Here is a 20,638-nt window from a genome sequence, read left to right as displayed (position 1 = left end):
CATCCCTTCCCCAGCACGAATCACCATCCCTTCCCCATCACTAACTCCATCCCTTCCCCAGCACTAACTCCATCCCTTCCCCATCACTAACTCCATCCCTTCCCCATCACTAACTCCATCCCTTTCCCATCACTAACTCCATCCCTTCCCCATCACTAACTCCATCCATTCCCCATCACTAACTCCATCCCTTCCCCATCACTAACTCCATCCCTTCCCCATCACTAACTCCATCCCTTCCCCAGCACGAATCACCATTCCTTCCCCATCACTAACTCCATCTCTTCCCCATCACTAGCTCCATCTCTTCCCCATCACTAACTCCATCCCTTCCCCATCACTAACTCCATCCCTTCCCCATCACTAGCTCCATCTCTTCCCCATCACTAACTCCATCCCTTCCCCATCACTAACTCCATCCCTTCCCCATCACTAGCTCCATCTCTTCCCCATCACTAACTCCATCCCTTCCCCATCACTAACTCCATTCCTTCCCCATCACTAGCTCCATCCCTTCCCCATCACTAACTCCATCCCTTCCCCATCACTAACTCCATCCCTTCCCCACCACTAGCTCCATCTCTTCCCCATCACTAACTCCATCCCTTCCCCATCACTAACTCCATCCCTTCCCCATCACTAACTCCATCTCTTCCCCATCACTAACTCCATCCCTTCCCCATCACTAGCTCCATCCCTTCCCCACCACTAGCTCCATCTCTTCCCCATCACTAACTCCATCCCTTCCCCATCACTAACTCCATCCCTTCCCCACCACTAGCTCCATCTCTTCCCCATCACTAACTCCATCCCTTCCCCATCACTAACTCCATCCCTTCCCCATCACTAACTCCATCTCTTCGCCATCACTAACTCTATCCATTCCCCATCACTAACTCCATCCCTTCCCCATCACTAACTCCATCCCTTCCCCATCACTAACTCCATCCCTTCCCCATCACTAACTCCACCCATTCCCCATCATTAACTCCATCCCTTCCCCAGCACGAATCACCATCCCCATTCCCCAGCAATGTTTCTAATCTCTGTCTGTTCCAGTTTCAGAAGCTGTTGCTGAATTGGAACGACGGGACCGCGAGTTACAGAAGAATCTCTCTGAGTTGAAGATATCGAGTAAGTGATTTTAAATGCAATTTAGGTTAAAGTGGGCTGTGTTGTGCTTTTTTTTTAGGTGGTGCATGGGCAGCTAAGCTTCCAAAACGTGGTCCAAGATGTGCACACATATCCAATAGGAAGTGCACAGGCCACCATCTTGGTAAAGGGGTTTGCACGCGCCTAACAACTTCCGGCAGCATGCAAAGCAGGCAGACCATGACAGGAATCAGTGTGCAACGCTGTTTTGAAGCCGTTTTACAACTCCACACTCCAGCCAACGCCCTTAACCTCGCTCAGCTGAGCATGATGTTAAATGGCATGAAGAATTCCCCACCAGCGCTATTTAAAGGGATCATGCAGTACTTACAGTTTAGTTGCTGGATTATTTCTTCTGACTGCTGGTTGACTTCTTTTTGGAAGATTTCTAGAGTTGTTGAAACTTTCATTAATCTACAGGGAGTGGTCTGGCTACTCTTGCAGTCCTCTCTGTGCTTCTTATAATATATTGCACAAAGTAGCTGTCTCCAAGCATGGGTGGCCTGGTCGTGCTTCCTCTCGATATAGGACATGACAGGGAGAATGAAGAGAGGCTACACAGAGCAGGATGAGCTGCTAGAAGAGGGAGGAGGAGGAGGGGGAGCAGGGCTCTCAGCAGGCGGCCATATCCACCCAGGGTCTTCAGGGAAGAATTCTCTTACCTCAGCTTCAGTGAGCACCCGTGTATGAGTCGTCTTTGCTTCACCACGGAGATAGTAACTGAAAATGGTCAACTGCTGTCGCCACAACTGCAGGGTCAAAGCAGGGCAAGGACCGCATTGCCTGTGGCTGTCAATGTGACCGTGGCTCTAAATTCGATGCCACCAGGTCAATTCAGGCTTCAGCAGAAGTTATAACAACATTGTACACTCAGTGAGTTATTATTTATTCTGTTCCCATGGAGACAGTGCCCTGATTCTGTAGAATCTTTAACTTGTCCGTATAATTCATCACATTTCCTATTTTTAGGCACTGAGTGTTCAACAAACCTGGCAGCGATTGAGAATACATTCAAACAAGACATCTCTCGCCTCCAGAGAAATGGTCAGTCTGAGATTTATCACAATTCAAATGTTTCCATATTCTTTTAATATACTTTTCTGATCTCCCTTGACCCACTCACCCCTCCCAAATCCCCCACCACACATTCCCCACTGTGTCCGTCTGATCCCTCGGTCACTACATTACCAGAATGACTCATTGACTCCCATTGCTCTTGATCAGATGCTGAAATATCGAGGAATGTGTCGTTACTGCAGGAAGACGGTGACAATCTCCGCAAGAAGTTGTGCCTGAACCCATCAGGTAAGAGCCAGCGTGAGACTCCAGAGAGTCGGATCAATGAAATAATCCGGGTCATTGCTGGAAAGCTGCCATTTCATTATTGAGAAACCTGTGTGAAGGGCCAAGGCCCTGAGCACCCAACACCATCACCTTTGTCAAGAGCTGCTGAGAAGACGAGGCCAATCGAGTGATGACCCCCAAGTTTGGGTTTGAAGAGAATGAAACAATGAGGCTGGAGTTAGAGTGCATTATCAGGCACTCGGGACATCCCAAAGTGTCTCTCAGCCAATGAATCACTTTGTAATGGGGCTTATTATGTTCCGCGGTTGAACATAGCAGCTGGTTTGTGCACAGCAAGCTCCAACTAACTACAAATGAGGGAGAAGTTAATCTGCTCTTGCTGCTGTTGGTTGGAGTCAGTGGCCCTGATTTTAACCCTGCCTGCCCAGCGGGAACCGGGCAAGTGAGTGGTTAACATCGCGAAAACCGACTAACCGCGTCGCTCCCACTCTGGGCGCGATGACCACCATTTATAGCGCTGAACTGGAATGTGTGAGGAAGGCACCCACCGGAAACAGGGGCAGGTGATCATATCTGAAAATTGGGGTCCACGGACATCATTACTGCTTTAAATGTGCGAGACGGGAGTCCCGCCCAGCAGTTAAACTGCTCAGTAAAACCTCGCAGGATTGGTCTCAGAAACTGACTGACCAGATCTGCTACAAGAATTTAAAGGTCATAGAGAGAGAAATTAAAAAAGCTTCGCATTTCTATAGTGCCTTTCAGGATGTCCCAAAGTGCTTCACAGTCAATGAAGTACTTTTGAAGAGTAGCCACTGTTGTAATGTAGAAAACGCAGCAACAAATTGCACACAGCAAGCTTCCACAAACAGCAATGTGATAATGAGCAGATAATCTGTTTTTAAGTGATGTTGGTTGTGGGATAAATATTGACCAGGACACATTGGAGCTCAAGCAACGCTTCCGCTGCCTTGACCACTCAGGAGGAGCCCTCCAGTACTCGGCTGATCAGTTGTCACTTCATCATCGTCTGCTGCATGCTGCACAACTTGACCATCATGAGAGCGCAGCCATAGCTACCAAGCATAGCTCCACCACCTCAGGAGGAGGAGCAGGACAAGGAGGACGAACAGGAGGACGAGCAGGAGAATGAGGAGGAGGATGAGCAGGAGGAGGAGGAGGAGGATGAGGAGGAAGATGAGGAGGAGGATGAGCAGGAGGAGGAGGAGGAGGATGAGCAGGAGCAGGAGGAGGAGCAGGAGGATGAACAGGAGGATGAGGAGGAGGAGGAGGAGGAGGATGAGGAGGACGAACAGCAGCGACGGAGGAGGCAGCCACTCATTCAGCATTTTACAAGCTCGGTCCCTGACCGCCTCATCAGACTTTGTTTCCAGTGGCTTCGAGGCCTCTTTCCGGTTGCTGAGCACGTCTCCATCATTCCCTCACTTTGTGATTCTGTACCACACCCCAGAACTGAAATGAGACACCGCACCAAATCTGCAACATTCCAGTAATAAATTTATCAAAAACCATTACCCAAATATATACAACAACAATATTGACTAATCACCCTTGTGCAAACCCTTGCCCCCCCTCTTTACAGCCCCCTTTCCTAATCTAGTCCTCCTACGTTGTGTCTCCCCAGTGGTTGCAGCAGGGCTGGTTGAAGGCTGCTGAGTGTCGGTGCCAGAGACTACAGATGGTCTTGCAGGACGCCCTCAACCAGCTCTGGGCCTGGAAAGCCTGGCTGTAGACTGCACCATCTCAGGCTGGGCGGCAGCAGTCTGGGCTGGCTGGATAACAGGCAGCGACAAGGGCAATGGCGGAGTGGCAGTGATGGGATCAGGAATGCTGTCATCCTGAGAGATACAATAGGTTCCTGCTCTACTAACCCACTTCCAGTCCCCCGGGGCAGCACCACAGCATCCCTACCAATCTGCTGGAGCACAGATTGCTGGCCTGCTGCGACACCGTGAGATCCCTGGTGGACTGTGGTGAACCCAGTGACGATGGCAGCAGTCAGAGCTTGCGTGGCATCAAGCCGAGACTGTATGAGAGCAGTCTGAGACTCGATGGCAGCAACCAGTGACTGCATTACAGCACTAAGACGTTGCGTTGCTTCCGCCTGTGCTGCAATGGAAGCTGCCACATCACCCATGACACGCGGCATGAGGTCTGGGTCCCCACGGTCTCTCTGGAAGTCCACTATCCTCTGCACAGTGGAAATGATGGTCTCCATGGTGTGCGCAGAGCCCTGCAATGTTGGAGGTGGACTCCTCCACGCTCCTTACCATTGCTGAGAGGCTCTTGGGCACCCTTGCCATTGCACCTCTCATCTCCGTCTGTATGCCCATCACCCTTCTTGTGAACGCCTCCCCATCAAGCTCCTCATCTGAGTCCTGTGCAGTAGAAATTGTGTGCGAACTCGCCCTCTGGGGAGCTGACTCCCGAGCTACCCTTTCCCCCTGGCCTTGCTGCAGCCCACTCATCCCTGGTGCATCACCCAGTGCAGACCCCTCTACTAAACTTGCCTCTAAAGATCTGAGGTGGTGCCTGTGGGTGAGAGATGCAGTGACGCGGTGCTTTGCTCCTCCTCCTCTTCTCCTTCCTCACTCTCAGTGGGGCCTCAGGGACAGGCTGATCATCTGGTTGCTGATTCACTGAAAGCATAAAGGCACAACACTTGCGTTAAGGTGAGGGCAGTGGGGGCAGGAAGGGAGCAAGGAACACAGACATTCTCAGGAGGTGGAAAGTGAGAAAGGTTTGTGGTGTGAGGGGGAAATGGGATGAGATGAGAGGGGCTGAAGATACCGTTTTTGGTCCCATCAGGATCGACATCGCCGACGGCCACACCGCCTACCACCTGCTGCCCAATGAGTCACAGCACTCGCTCCTCCAGGTCTGAGAGCTGCTGGAGCTGCGCATCACCCCTGCCTGTTCTCTGCTGCTCCCTCCTGTTGTGGGCCATCTTGGCCTGCAAGAGAAACAAATGTGTTTGAGTCAGAGTCCAGCTATGTGTTTGGGCGATATGCCTGCTGTCATTGAATAGCTGTGATTGTGGGCAAGGCGTGAGATGTGGATGTGAGTTTGAGTCGGTGAAGATGTTTGGTGGATGAGTGGTGGGGGTGTGGTTGTTTGTGCAGTGTGCACAGACTGAGGTTCAGATGCTGGTATGTAGGAGCTGTTGAAGCATGTACTCACCCTGACCACCCGAGTGAGGCTGTTGATTTCTTGTGGCACTGTCAGGCTGCGTTCCACCACACTACTGGCCGAGACCTCCTGGGCCACTTCCCTCCACATTGCCCTGAACACCTGAAGCGATGGCCTCCTTCCAGTGGCCAGGAACAGCATCATCCTCCTTCGCTCCACTCCAGCCTCCAATGCCACATCTGTGAACCGACAAGCTTTCTCCCTGGGAGTGGGAACAGCCGTATCCATCGATGGATTCACTCGCTCGTAGGTCACCTCGAAGCCAGCAACAAGCATCTACACAGTGATGCAACCTCCCCTTGAAGAGCTGGAAGGAACCAGTGTGAAGGATCATTGCTGAATTCATTGCACCTGAAATTCAGCAGCGTTCTGCTGGTAGCGCCCCTGTCGTGCCCCACTGAGGTCATTAGCGCTTGATTTAGCGCCTCACTTCCTTCCTGGGGTGCTAACACCCAATCTAGTAGAAGTTCAGAATCCTTAGTGCCTGGCACTAAATTTTCAAAATTTCATAAGCTAGCGCCCCGAATGGGGCGATACCCAATTCACCCCCTCAGTGGCTGGTTAGAGGGGATAGTTTTGTATTGAGAAGCCTGAGTGAGTTTAGGACACCAGCTACACCACCGAGCTTGCACAGCGCACTGCTTTCTCCCGTGTAATAAAGGGAAACGAAATGAACAAGCCGTGGAAATAATGTTCCACAGAGTAACTATTTGTACTGTTTTACAGATTCCCAATGTACACTTTGTGCCACTAGCTGGAAGTACTTCAGAGGCAAATGTTACTATTTTTCATCATCTGTGAGGGACTGGCATGCAGCTAACATGCATTGCTTCTCCACCCGGTCCCACCTCATAGTCATTGACACTAAAGAGGAGCAGGTAAGGATTTGCAGTCGCACGCTGGGGCACCACCAACGGCCTTCCCCCGTCTAACTTCTACCCCCAACCCTGTTGGTCGTCAGTGACCCACCCCGTAGGAGGCCATCTCTGATCACTTCCTTGTATCGCTCTCCACTCACATCCCCTTTCCCCCTTCCAACCCCATTTACTTCTGTGTCCGCCCCTGGAAAAATCTCTGCCCCAAGTCATTTACAACGGCACTATCAAACTCCCAACTGTCCAGCCATTGCCCCTCCATTCACCACATTTCTAATCCCACCCTCACCTTTGGTTTTAATGGGCACAAGGGCACCATTGTTCTCTCTCACCCTGGACATGTATCCCAGGCTACTATGTGAGGCAAAGGAGGAGATTGCAGGGGCTCTGACACAAATTTTCAAAACCTCTCTGGCCACAGAGGATGTGCCAGAGGACTGGAGAACAGCTAACGTAGTATCATTATTCAAGAAGGGTAGTAGGGATAAACCAGGGAATTACAGGCCAGTGAGCCTAACATCAGTGGTAGGGAAATTATTGGAAAAAATTCTGAGGGACAGAATTGGTCTCCACTTGGAGAGGCAGGGATTAATTAGGGATAGCCAGCATGGCTTTGTCAAGGGAAGATCATGTCTGACCAATTTGATTGAATTTTTCGAGAGGGTGACTAGGTGTGTGGATGAAGGTAGTGCAGTGGATGTGGTTTACATGGATTTCAGTAAGGGTTTTGATAAAGTCCCACATAGGAGACTGGTCAGGAAGGTAAGATCCCATGGGAACCAGGGTGCCTTGGCACATTGGATCCAAAACTGGCAGAAGGCAGAGGGTGATGGTGGAAGGTTATTTTTGTGACTGGAAGCCTGTGTCCAGTGGGGTACCGCAGGGATTGGTGCTGGGTCCCTTGCTGTTTGTGGTCTACATTAATGATTTGGATGTGAATGAAAAAGGTACGATCAGTAAGTTCGCAGATGACACAAAAATTGGTGGGGTGGTAAATAGCGAGGCGGGAAGCCTCAGGCTACAGGACGATATAGATGGGTTGGTCAGATGGGCGGAACAGTGGCAAATGGAATTTAACCCTGAAAAGTGTGAGGTGATGCATTTTGGACGGACTAACAAGGCAAGGGAATACACAATGAATGGTAAGACCCTAGGAAAGACAGAGGATCAGAGGGACCTTGGTGTGCATGTACATAGATCCCTGAAGGCAGCAGAACAGGTGGATAAGGTGGTTAAAAAGGCATATGGGATACTTGCCTTCATTAGCCGAGGCATAGAATATAAGAGCAGGGAGGTCATGATGGAGCTGTACAAAACGCTGGTAAGGCCACAGCTGGAGTGCTGTGTGCAGTTCTGGTCGCCACACTATAGGAAGGATGTGATTGCTTTGGAGCGGGTGCAGAGGAGATTTACCAGGATGTTACCTGGGCTGGAGCGCTTCAGCTATGAAGAAAGACTGGACAGGCTGGGGTTGTTTTCCTTGGAGCAGAGAAGGCTGAGGGGGGACCTGATTGAGGTGTACAAAATTATGAGGGGCATAGATAGGGTGGATAGAAAGGAACTTTTTCCCTTAGTAGAGGGGTCAATAACAAGGGGGCATAGATTCAAGGTAAGGGGCAGGAGGTTTAGAGGGGATTTGAGGAAAAACTTTTTCACCCAGAGGGTGGTTGGAATCTGGAACTCACTGCCTGAAAGGGTGGTAGAGGCAGGAACCCTCACAACATTCAAGAAGCATTTGGATGAGCACTTGAAATGCCATAGCATACAAGGCTACGGACCAAATGCTGGAAAATGGGATTAGATTAGATAGGGCTTGATGGCCGGCGCGGACGCGATGGGCCGAAGGGCCTCTTTCTGTGCTGTATAACTCTATGGCCTAGAAATTCGGTTGGTTGCGCCAGCGATTAGCGCCTAAAGAGCCCGAGAATTGGGGCATTACCCAATTTCCGGACGGGCGCAGTAAATCTAGCGCCACCTGCCATATCGAGTAGCCTTTTAGTGCCAGCGCGCGCCCGCGAGTGCAGGCAGATCATGACGTCATTTCAGTGTGCAACGCCTTTTTGGCACCCTGGACCGGATATTCGGTTGCGCCCGCAAACTTTCCGCCTGGCGCTATTAGTGACAGTTGGATGGAACGTTTCCAGGTCCTTCTCGCACTCGGGGGGCGCTATTTAAAGGGGACAGCACTAGTATAAAAGCTGCAGCCATTTGGCCTGGCCATTCTGATCATTGCTGGAGAGAGTTGCTGACCTTCAGTGGGACAGTAATCTTCTCATTGAGCCTTCGGAGACTTGGGACCTTCAGCCCTGTCCGGAACAGTTGGAATGTTACAGATTACTGCGTCTTGCTCGTCTGGCATAACAATGGGAGCTGCTTTGGAGGGGAACATCCTCATGGCTGAACATTTGGCATGGGCACAGAAATGGCGGGAGAGAGGGCCGGGATTGGCCAGAAGGAGGAGGGGCAATGGACGTCGCCCAATCCGACGATACGCTGAGAGGGTTTTCAGGCAGCAGGTGTCATACCTTACCATGTCGGAGGAGCAGTGTCTGCGAAGGCTCAGATTCGGTAAGGATGTTGTGACTGAGCTGTGCCACCTGCTTGCTGAAGATCTGCAGCCACGTATACGGTGCAGGGCCTCTCTGTCGGTGGCCGTCAAAGTCACTGTTGCCCTCAACTTTTTCGCCAGCGGATCCTTTCAGGCAGCCACTGGGGACATAGCTAATATATCACAATTTGCGGTGCATTGCTGCATCCGGCAAGTGACAGCTGCCCTCTATAGAAGGAGGCGTGAATTAATCACCTTCCCTGTGACCCTGGAGAAGCAGGGGGAGCGCGCACAGGGCTTCACTGCTATTGCGGACTTCCCCATGGTGCAGGGGGCCATTGATTGCACACACGTGGCTTTGCGGGCACCAGTACAGAATCCCGAGGAGTTCCGCAACCGCAAGGGCTTCCACTCCCTCAACGTCCAACTGGTCTGTGACCACCGGCAGATGATCATGGCAGCCAATGCACAATTCCCTGGCAGCAGCCACGACGCGTTCATCCTGCGGCAGACCTCAGTGGCTGACCTTTTTGAGGCCCCGGCTCACCCACGAGGCTGGCTTCTTGGCAACAAGGGCTATCCTCTCTGCCCATGGCTCATGACCCCACTCCGTTTGCCCAGCACCCTGGCAGAAGAGCATTACAACAGCAGCCATCAGGTGACCAGGAACATTGTGGAGCACACAATTGGTGTGCTCAAGCAGCGTTTCCGTTGTCTAGACCATTCGGGGGGAGCCCTACAGTACTCGCCGGAGCAAGTGGCGCACATCGTCGTTGTCTGCTGCATGCTCCACAACCTGGCCATTCGACGTACCCAGCCCACCCTCAAGGTCCAGCAGAGCAGGCGGACGAGGAGGAGGAGGAGGAAGAGGAGGAGGAGGAGGAGGAGGAGGAGGAGCATGCAGACGAGGAGGAGGAGGAGGAAGATGGGAGGGCTCCTGAAACTGGAAGGGCCGTCCGTCAGAGGCTCATATGGACTCGGTTCTAGGCCCCTCTGACGGAATGCTGGGTGTCATTGGATCCGCGCCCTTCGGTTCGCACAAAGCCTATGAAGACCACCATGATTGTAAAGAGTCAGGAGCTCCCTTGTAAATAAAAAAAAATCTTTATTTTCCAAAAAGTGCTTCCTTCCAGCATAACAACGTCATGTCAACAGAAACCATAACTAACTAACTAACAGATAACTCTCTGGCAAAGCCGCGAGACTAACCAAAACATGACAAACAATCACAGCAGGTGTGGAGGTCCTTGAATTCGAAAAAAGAGATGTCTCAGCACCTCCCTCTACTGTTGACCCCTTGATGGAGACCGACTTCTCTTTTGAGGTCGGCCCCTTCCCTCCCTTCAGCTCCTCCGTAATTGCACCCCAGTGGCTGCGTCAAGGCTGGGGGACGCCTGCTGAGTGTCTGGAAGCACAGAAGCCCCTGAGGGACGGCCTGGACGATCTCTGGGCTTGGAGGGCGCGGAAGCTGGCTGCTTCAGCTGGGCATGGCTGGAAGCAGTGTACCCTGCAGGTGGTGGCAGCTGCACTGCAGACGTTCCAGCGGTGGCATGAGCAATGCTCACATGCCGAGAGAGGACACCTGCAGCATCGTTGGACGACACACTGGCTCTCTGACGGGGCCGCTTCGGATCATCCGCCACAATCGACTGCTCCACAGATTCATGGCCTCCTGTGGTGCTGGAAGGGCCCGGGGTGATCCTGCCTGATGCAGATAGGGTGGCAGCAGTGAGAGTTCGCGTTGCCTCAATTTGGGTGTGGACGAGGCCCGCAAGTGACTGCGTGGCAGCAGTGAGGACCTGTGCGGCAGGTGCCATTGCTTCGGAGAAGCCCTGGCCAGTTCTTTCCATTGCTTCGGACAGTGCCAGTCTCCAGATGTGTAGGCTCCCCTGAGGCTGGAACGGATGGTCCGGCTTCCTCCTGATCATCGCCTCCGGAGTCACTGGCACTGGCAGCTTGAGGGCCCGGCTCCCGAGCTGGTGATGCAGCATCTGAAAGCAGGGAGGTGGAAGAGTGGCTTTAGCAAAAGGACAGCTTGGCAGCAAGGGATGCAAGATTGCGGCAAGGTTATGACATGGTTACACAGTGAGAAAGCATGCTGGCGGGGGGAACAAGTGGAAGGAGACAGCTGTAAAAGGTGAGGACCTTACCATCGCTGTCGACAATGGGGTCGGCAGCTGCAGTGGTTACAGGACCACTCAGACGTCCTCCAAGGATCTGGTGGACTCTCTCCTCGAGATCCGTGAGAGTGACCACTTGAGGAGGACCTCCACCGGTGCGAAGCTGGTCTTTGAGAATCCTCGCCAGCTTGGACTGCAGGGGAAAGGAGGGGAAGTGATGTTACATGATGTCCTGAGTGATCATCTCATGCCCCCCATGGTGGAAGAGCCCTTACATGATGCCTTGAGTCAAATATGCATGTGTGTGCCCAGAAAGGGCCATGGGTGCTTGCTGGCAGATGGCCAATGGGACACAGCCCACCCTGTAGCCATAAAGTCAGGTGCAAATGAAGGGATGCAGAAGTTTGCAGAAACAACACTCACCCTCACGACCCGAGTGAGGTCGTTGAATTTCTTTCTGCATTGGACAGGGCTCCTGGTTACCATGCTGCTGGAGTTGACCCTCTGGCATACATCCCTCCAAGCTCGTCGGTAGTCCTTATGATTCGGCCTCCTGCCATTGTCTGGGTAGAGAACATCTCGCCGGCGCTCCACTGCGGCCACCAATTGCTCCAGAGCCTCATTTGGTGAAGCGCTCTGCTCTCTGTCTCTCCTTCTCCATCTGGTCCACATTTTTAGCACCAGAGAAGGGCCTGTGCCGATTCTGAGGCCTGCAAGGCGCAGAGTGTGGATGCTGAAGCTGACTGACCCACCCCTTTAAGAGCTGGCCGGCGCCTGGAAGTCTTGTGGTCATCGGTAATTGAGAGCACCTGCGCTGCGCCCGTCTGCCGCGATATTGGGTTGCCCCGGAAGTTCAGCGCCTTAGGAGCCCCGTGTAATGCCTGAACTCGCGCCTCAATCACCTTTGGGGCGCTGCAACCCAATATCGCGCAAGGTGGCGATAAGTTGTGTCTGGCTATAAACTTTGCGCAGCGCCAATTCTAATGCCCCAAGTGGGGCTATAACCAATTTCTAGGCCATATATGACTCTATGGGGGAGAAATTCAGTTGTTAGCACCACCGATTAACGCCTAAAGAGGCCGAGAAGTGGGGCGTTAGCCAATTTCCGGGCGGGCGCAAGGCGCCTAGCACCTCGCCCTATATTGAGCATGCATTTAGTGCCAGCGCTAAATCTTAGCGCCCGCTCATGGGCGCAGGCTGATTATGACGTCATTTGAGTGTGCAACGCCTTTTGGGCGCCCCGGACCGGAAATTCAGTGGTGCCCCCCTCCGTAGCGCCTGGCGCTAAAAGTGACAGCTTACCTGGACCTTACCAAGTCACTCTTGGGCTGGAGGAGCGTTATTTAAAGGGGACTGGTGTGGTTTAAAAGCGGCAGCCATTTTTGGAGCACAACTTCCTCGAGAGCTACAAAGAGTTGCTGAGCTGCACACTGAGAGCCATTTGACCACTGAGCCAGCGCAGACAGACGATCTTCAGCCTTCTGACCATCACCTTGCTGTTGGTGAGCCTTGACAGCGGGGAACCTTCCTGTGGGCACTTATTATGGGTGCTGCATTGGAGGGGAACGTCCTGCTGCTGAATCATCTGGAAAGGGCACTGAGATGCTGGGAGAGGAGGGCGGGCATGGCCAGACGGAGGAGGGCCAACAGACGTCGCCACAGCAGACCTTACGCTGGCAGGGTTTTCCGACAGCAGTTTTCCTACATGAACATGCCGGAGGAGCAGTGTGTCAGAAGGCTGCGATTTAGAAAGGAGGTGGTGACTGAGCTGTGCCAGCTGCTTCAGCCAGATCTGCAGCCTCAGATAAGGTGCAGGACATCTCTGTCGGTGGCTGAGAAGATGCCTGCTGGCCTGAACTTCTACGCGAGCGGCTCTTCTCAGGCTGCGCGTCAGAGGCTGATCAGAAGTAGCTTCTAGGCCCCTCTCACGGAATGCTTGCTGCCATTCCAAGAACAGGAATGGAACCAGTCTGATACCCCCAAGCCTGTGAAGGGCAAGATGCATGTAAATAGCAAGTTTGCTGATGATACAAAGTTAGGTGGGAAAGTAAGTTGTGAGGAGGACGCAAAGAGGCTGCAATGAGATATAGACAGGTTAAGTGAGTGGGCATATGGTGGCAGATGGAGTATAATGTGCGGGAATTTGAAATTATCCACTTTGGTAGGAAGAGTAGAAAAACAGGCTATTTTCTAAAAGAGGAGCGATTAGTAAATGTTGGTATGCAGAGGGACCTGGGTGTCCTTGTACGTGAATCACAGAAATTTAACATGCAGGTAAAGCAAGCAATTAGGAAGGCAAATAATATGTTAGCTTTTATTGCAAGGGGGTTGGAGTATAAGAGTAAGGAAGTCTTGCTGCAATTATACAGGGCTTTGGTGAGACCACACCTGGGGTAATGTGTACAGTTTTTGTTTCCTTACCTAAGGAAGGATATACGTGCCTTGGAGGCGGTGCAGCAAAGGTTCACTAGACTGATTCCTGGGATGAAAGGGCTGTCCTATGAGGAGAGATTGAGTAAAATGGGCCGATGCTCTCTGGAGTTTAGAAGAATGTGAGGTGATCTCACTGAAATGTGTAAAATCCTTAGAGGATTCTGGATGTTGTCCCTGGCTTGAGAGTATAGAACTAAGGGTCACAGTCTCAGAATAAGGGGTCGGCTATTTAGAACTGAGATGAGGAGAAATATCTTCACTCAGAGGGTAGTGAATCTTTGGAATTCTCTGCCCCAGAGGGCTGTGGAGGCTCAGACGTTGAGTATATTCAAGACTGAGATTGATTTTTGGATACTAAGAGAATCAAGGGATAGGGCAGCAAAGTACAGCTGAGCTGGAAGATCAGCCATGAACTTATTGAATGACGGAGCAGGCTCAAGGGGCTGTATGGCCTAATACTGCTCCTATTTCTTATATTGTTAATCGGCAGCACCGCCACGCTAGATGTCCACATGCACACATTCCAGCAGAGATCACTGTTTAATGATCGGGAACAGGAATTCTTGTCAATTTTGTTTCTTCCTGCCTAGCCGAACAACAACTTCCATTTATATAGCGCCTTTAACATAGTGAAATGTCACAAGATGCCTCGCAGCAGCATAATCAGACAAAATTACAAGATCACGCTGTAATTGCACTCAGCTGGCAGTGGTGGCGCTGCAGCATGACCAGTGGCAGGAGGGTGTAATTACAGCGTGAAAAGTTGACATAGCCATTTTCCATTATAAATGTGGACAGAGGAATTTAAAATGGAAAATATATAACAATAAGGAGAGAATATAAGATTCTAAAATAGGAACCAAATCGCGGTCCAAAACCCCTCCAGCACTACTTCACCCGAAGACTTTCTGTGTGCAACGCCACACAATTAGTTCATTTTAAAATATTGTGATGGTGATCACTTTTTACGTTAATATGTGTTGATTTTTTTTAATTGTAGAATTTTATGATCACCAACATACAGAATCAGCGCCACTGGATAGGGCTCAGTGACCTTACTGTGGAAGGGCAATGGCACTGGGTCGATGAGACTGAGAGTAAAACCACCGGAACGTAAGTTTGAAACGTTGCTGCTATATGGTCGCACTTTCTCCCAACTCACAGCAGAGAAGGGTTTTACATAAGCACGGACTGCAGCGGTTCAAGAAGGCGGCTCACCACCACAATTAGCAATTAGGGATGGGCAATAAATGCTGGCCTTGCCAGCGATGCCCGCTTCCCATGATAGAATTACAAAAAAGCAGACCGAACGCCGTCCATTGCAAGGCTGGTGTGGCACGGAACCAGGAAAATCCCAGGTACCAATCCTTGCTCCGAGTCAGATTCGCTATTCCTATTCGAGGTGGAGGTATAGGCACGATTCACCACTGTGACCCTGGGCTAGGCGGGAGCAAAGGAAACCCGCCCGCATTCCTGCCCCTAATCACTTAGCGGTGATTCCTGCTGGAATGTGTGTGCACGCGTGGACACCTGGCTTGGCTGTACAGCCTGCCAACACTCGCTGTTTAGGTTCGCACATGGTCACTTGAGTGTGGCAATGGGCGGCAATGGTGCCCATGGAACTGTACCCGGGCATGAGTCAGTTCCTGCAGGAGAAGCATTGAGAGAGTCAGAGGGGAATAAAGGAACTAAGACCGGAGTGGGGCCACTGATCACCAAGAGGGGATTCGGCCCCTCGAGACTGCTCCTCTTTGAAAGAGCAATTCCATTAGTCCCACCTTCCTGCTCTTTCTCCACAGCCCTGAACATTTTCCCCCTTTAAGTATTTATCCACTGAGGATCTGGGAATGTTTTCCTTATTTCACAGAAAATGGAGAGGCAGATAATTGTCAGACACATTCCTTCGGTTAAAGCACAATGCAACGCTGCTTGAACATAATTAAATCACATCTGTCATCTTTCAAAAGCTTAGATCCCGTATAAATGGATTGTTTAACATTTGTTAATACTCGGTCAATTCTACCGAGCCCGACAAACCTGGGCTGAGCCACGTCTCCTTGCTCTCTGGTTGATTCTCCGGCCATTCTCTGCATTGCAGGTTCTGGGCACCCGGGGAGCCCAATAATAAAAATAAAGACGAACACTGCGCTCACACATTCAACAACGGACAGTGGAACGATGACAGATGCGCGAACACCTATAAATGGATCTGTGAACGACCCTCGTTTTCATATTTCATGAATTAACCAGAAGTGACAATGTGCCGACACTGGCTCTGCTGAAGGCGCTGCAGGAAATGGTAGTAACAAACAAAGCTCAAAGTGGGAAAGATGGGGAGTGGAGAGGGGGAAGGGGGGATTTGTGGGGAGGGGATTTGTGGGGAGGGGGAGGGGGCGATTTGTGGGGAGGGGGAGGGGTTGGGTGGGGATTTGTGGAGTGGGGATTTGTGGGGTGGGGATTTGTGGGGAGGGGGTTTGTGGGGAGGGGGAGGGGGAAGCGTATCAAGGCGAGGGAGGTCAGTGCCGGGAATCTCTGTCGCCCTGGGTGCTACGGTTGGCCTCAGTACCTCTGGCTGGTGAGTGGAGGTAAATCGAGCAGCGTTCTTGCGATCCATCGCCATCCCCTGAACCCAGGGAAGTGGGTAAGGACCAGAACCAGGAGCAGGCTCGGCTGCGATGCCCCTCACAATCGAATAGCCAGAAGACACTCAATGTCTCAACACATGAAGAATGACACTAGAGGGTTCCTGACAATGGAGATGCCTCAGCCCGAGCGAAGGGGCGAGTGGGAAAAGAGATTAAAACTTGTTGAGGTGCAGCCGCACAATCCCCGATCCTCATCCCACTCCTCCTCTGCAACTCCCATCCCCTCCTCCTCCTCTCCCCCTCCCCCCTCATTCCATCCTCCTCCTCCTTCCCTCCTCCTCACCCCTCCTTCTCCTCCCCCTCACCCCCTCCCTTTCCCGGGATTAATGTGAACGAAGGGTAATTTCTGTTGAAGAATGCGTTGAGGAGAATGAGGTGTTGAAGTGGGTTGGACTCTGGGCCTTTCACCTCTGTGGGGGGCCTGGGTTCAAGCCCACCTCTCGAGAGATGGAGGTCCCCACTGACTGTGTGAAATGAGTTTGGTCAGCCTCAGCTTCTTCTTCTTAGGCGGTCCCTCGGAACTGAGGATGACTTGCTTCCACATTAAAAATGAGCTCGCAGGTGGCTGATTAGTCCAATGCGGGACCTACAGTCTCTGTCACAGGTGGGGCAGACAGTGGTTGAAGGGTTGGGTGGGTGGGGTGCTTGGGTTGACATGCGCTCCTTGCGCTGCTTGCGCTTGGCTTCTGCTTGCTCCTGGCGAATAGACTCGAGGTGTTCGGCGCCTTCCCAGATGCTTCTCCTCCACTTTGTGCGGTCTTGGGCCAGGGATTCCCAGGTGTCGGTGGGGATGTTGCACTTTTTCAAGGAGGCTTTGAGGGTGTCCTTGAAGCATTTCCTCTGCCCACCTGGGGCTCTCTTGCCGTGCCGGAGCTCCGAGTAGAGCGCTTGTTTTGGGAGTCTCGTATTGGGCATGCGGACAATGTGACCCGTCCATCGGAGCTGATTGAGCGTGGTCAGAGCTTCGATGCTGGGGATGTTGGCCTGAGCAAGAACACTGACGTTGGTGTGCCTATCCTTCCAATGGATTTGCAGGATCTTGTGGAGGCAGCGTTGGTGGTACCTCTCCAGTGCTTTGAGGTGCCTGCTGTACATGGTCCATGTCTCTGAGGCATACAGCAGGGCAGGTATCACTGCTGCCCTGTAGACCATGAGCTTAGTGCCGGGCTTGAGGTCCTGGTATTCAAACATTCTCTTCCTCAGGCGACCGAAGGCTGCACTGGCACACTGAAGACGGTGTTGGACTTCGTCGTCGACGTCTGCCCTTGTTGACAGTAGGCTCCCGAGGTATGGAAAGTGGTCCACGTTGTCCAAGGCCTTGTCATGTATTTTGATAATCGGGGGGCTGCACTGTGTGGCGGGGGCAGGTTGGTAGAGGACCTTTGTCTTACGGATGTTTAGTGTAAGGCCCATGCTCTCGTATGCTTCAGTGAAGGTGTTTACGATGGTTTGGAGTTCGACCTCCGAGTGAGCGCAGACGCAAGCATCGTCTGCATACTGTAATTCGACAACAGAGGATGGGACGACCTTGGATCGGGACTGGAGGCGACGGAGGTTGAACAGTTTCCCGTTTGTTCTGTAAATTAGCTCCACTCCATTGGGGAGCTTACTGAGGGTGAGATGGAGCATTGCAGCAAGGAAGATCGAGAAGAGCGTTGGTGCGATGACACAGCCTTGCTTGACCCCTTTCGTACGTGAATTGGGTCTGTGGTGGAACCGTTGGTCAGGATCACGGCTTGCATGTCGTTGCGAAGCAGGCGGAGGATAGCGACAAACTTTTGAGGGCAGCCGAATTTGAGGATTCTTTAGCGCAGCCAAGACCATCTACGGCCCAAGTACCGAAGGCCCTTCCCCACTGCGAGCCAAGAACGGAGATGTACTCATCAAGGTCAGGGAAGCAGTCAGTGCCCGCTGGAAGGAGCACTTTGAAGATCTCCTTAACCACAACTCTGTCTTCGACACGAGTGTCCTCAACTCCATCCCACAGCATGCTACCCGCCACCATCTCGGCACAACCCCAGCCCGGCATGAGGTTGAAAAGGCCATCCGACAACTGAAGAACATCAAGGCCTCAGGAGCAGATGGAATCCCCGCCGAGGCACTGAAGCATGGCGGAGAAGCACTACTGGCGCGAATTCATGAACTCATTTCTCTTATCTGGAAGGAGGAGAGCATGCCAGGGGATCTCAGAGATGCCGTAATTGTGACCATAAGAACATAAGAAATAGGAGCAGGAGTAGGCCATACGGCCACTCGGGCCTGCTCCGCCATTCAATAGGATCATGGCTGATCTGAATCTAGACTCACATCCATTTCCCTGCCCTCCCGCCGTAACCCCTAATTCCCTTATCTGCTAGGAAAATGTCTATCTCCATTTTAAATTTATTTAATGTTGCAGCTTCCACAGCTCTCTGGGGTAGCAAATTCCATAGATTTACTACCCTCTGAGTGAAGAAGTTTCTCCTCATCTCAGTTTTGAAATGGCTGCCCCTTATTCTAAGATTATGCCCCCTAGTTCTAGTCTCACCCATCAGTGGAAACATCCTCACCGCATCCACCCGATCAAGCCCCCTCACAATCTTATATGTTTCGATAAGATCGCCTCTCATTCTTCTGAACTCCAATGAGTAGAGTCCCAACCGACTCAACCTTTCCTCATACGTCAACCCCCTCATCTCTGGAATCAACCGAGTGAACCTTCTCTGAACCGCCTCGAGAGCAAGTATATCTTTTCTTAAATATGGAAACCAAAACTGCACGCAGTATTCCAGGTGTGGCCTCACCAATACCCTGTATAACTGCAGCAAGACTCCCCTGTTTTTATACTCCATCCCCCTTGCAATAAAAGCCAAGATTCCATTGGCCTTCCTGATCACCTGCTGCACCTGCATACTAACTTTTTGTGTTTCATGCACCAGGACCCCCAGATCCCTTTGTCCTGTAGCACTTTGCAGTTTCTCTCCATTTAGATAATAACTTGCTCTTTGATTTTTTCTGCCAAAGTGGATAACCTCACACTTTCCAACATTATGTTGCATCTGCCAAATCTCTGCCCACTCACTTAGCCTGTCTATGTCCTTTTGCAGGTTTTTTATGTCCTCCTCACTCACTGCTTTCCCTCCCATCTTTGTATCGTCGGCAAACTTGGATATGTTGCACTTGGTCCCTTCCTCCAAATCGTTAATATAGATTGTAAAGAGTTGGGGTCCCAGCACTGACCCCTGCGGAACACCGCTAGTTACTGATTGCCAGCCCGAGAACGAACCATTTATCCCAACTCTTTGTTTTCTGTTAGATAGCCAATCTTCCACCCATGCCAGTATATTACCCCCAATCCTGTGATTTTTTATCTTGATAAGTAATCTTTTGTGTGGAACCTTGTCAAATGCCTTTTGGAAGTCCAAATACACTACATCCACTGTTTCCCCTTTATCCACCCTGTATGTTACATCCTCAAAGAATTCGAGCAAATTTGTCAAACATGACTTCCCCTTCGTAAAACCATGCTGACTCTGTCCTATTAAATGATGTTTATCCAAATGCTCTGTTACTGTTTCCTTAATAATGGACTCCAACATTTTGCCAACCACAGATGTTAGGCTAACTGGTCTATAGTTTCCAGCTTTTTGTCTACTTCCCTTCTTAAATAAGGGTGTTACATTAGCAGTTTTCCAATCTGCCGGGACCTTTCCTGAGTCCAGGGAGTTCTGGAAAATGATCACCAATGCATCCACAATCCCTACCGCCACTTCTCTCAAGACCCTAGGATGTAGGCCATCAGGTCCGGGGGATTTATCCACCTTAAGTCCCATTATTTTACTGAGTACCATCTCCTTAGTGATTTTAATCGTGTTTAGCTCCACCGCCGCCCCCCCCCCCCATTGCCCCCTGTTTGTCCAGTGTTGGGATATTTTTAGTGTCCTCTACTGTAAAGACTGATACAAAATACTTGTTCAGCGTCTTTGCCATCTCCATGTTCCCCAGCACTAGTTTCCCAGTCCCATCCTCTAAGGGACCAACGTTCACTTTAGCCACCCTTTTTCTTTTTATATAGCTGTAGAAACTCTTGCTATCTGTTTTTATATTTTTTGCTAGTTTACTTTCATAATTTATCTTCCCTTTCTTAATTAATCTTTTAGTTATTGTTTGCTGGCTTTTAAATGCTTCCCAATCTTCTATCCTCCCACTAGATTTGGCTAATTTATATGCCCTTGTTTTCAGTCAAATACTATCCTTTATTACTTTACTAAGCCACGGATGGCTGTCTTTTCTTTTACTCCCCTTTTTCCTCAGTGGAATATACTTATCTTGAAAGATGTGAAATATCTCCTTGAATGTAGACCACTGCTC

The 20,638-nt window shown here is 51.1% G+C and overlaps 2 protein-coding genes across 2 annotated transcripts in view; both read left to right on the top strand.

Annotated features, from left to right (window-relative positions):
- Positions 1-2,540, top strand: part of LOC147097569 (uncharacterized) — a 35,358-nt gene extending 32,818 nt beyond the window's left edge. Inside the window, exons 7-8 of the mRNA XM_085971409.1 lie at positions 1,060-1,134; positions 2,377-2,540. Of these exons, the coding sequence (XP_085827535.1) occupies positions 1,060-1,134; positions 2,377-2,540 (239 nt within the window). The remainder of the gene's footprint in view (positions 1-1,059; positions 1,135-2,376) is intronic.
- Positions 2,541-6,408: 3,868 nt separating this feature from the next.
- On the top strand, positions 6,409-15,973 carry LOC147097568 (uncharacterized). Its single transcript, XM_085971517.1, has 3 exons — positions 6,409-6,545; positions 14,644-14,756; positions 15,742-15,973. Exons 1-3 carry the CDS (start codon positions 6,489-6,491, stop codon positions 15,887-15,889), a joined length of 318 nt encoding a protein of 105 aa, XP_085827643.1. The 5' UTR covers positions 6,409-6,488; the 3' UTR covers positions 15,890-15,973.
- The last annotated feature ends 4,665 nt before the right edge of the window (positions 15,974-20,638 follow it).

Source organism: Somniosus microcephalus, chromosome 31 (genome assembly GCF_052327205.1).
Source record: "Somniosus microcephalus isolate GS21.2 chromosome 31, FLI_Smic_1.0, whole genome shotgun sequence".
Lineage (NCBI taxonomy): Eukaryota > Metazoa > Chordata > Chondrichthyes > Squaliformes > Somniosidae > Somniosus > Somniosus microcephalus.
The sequence above is the reverse complement of the archived record's forward strand: the minus strand, read 5'-3'. Positions and strand labels throughout refer to the sequence as shown.

Excerpts from the sequence above, each read along its gene's own strand:
- LOC147097568 (XM_085971517.1), top strand. The coding sequence starts at position 6,489 with ATGCATTGCTTCTCCACCCGGTCCCACCTCATAGTCATTGACACTAAA. Across the intron at positions 6,546-14,643 it reads TTGACACTAAAGAGGAGCAG|AATTTTATGATCACCAACAT; the intron begins GTAAGGATTTGC and ends TTTTAATTGTAG. Across the intron at positions 14,757-15,741 it reads GAGAGTAAAACCACCGGAAC|GTTCTGGGCACCCGGGGAGC; the intron begins GTAAGTTTGAAA and ends TCTGCATTGCAG.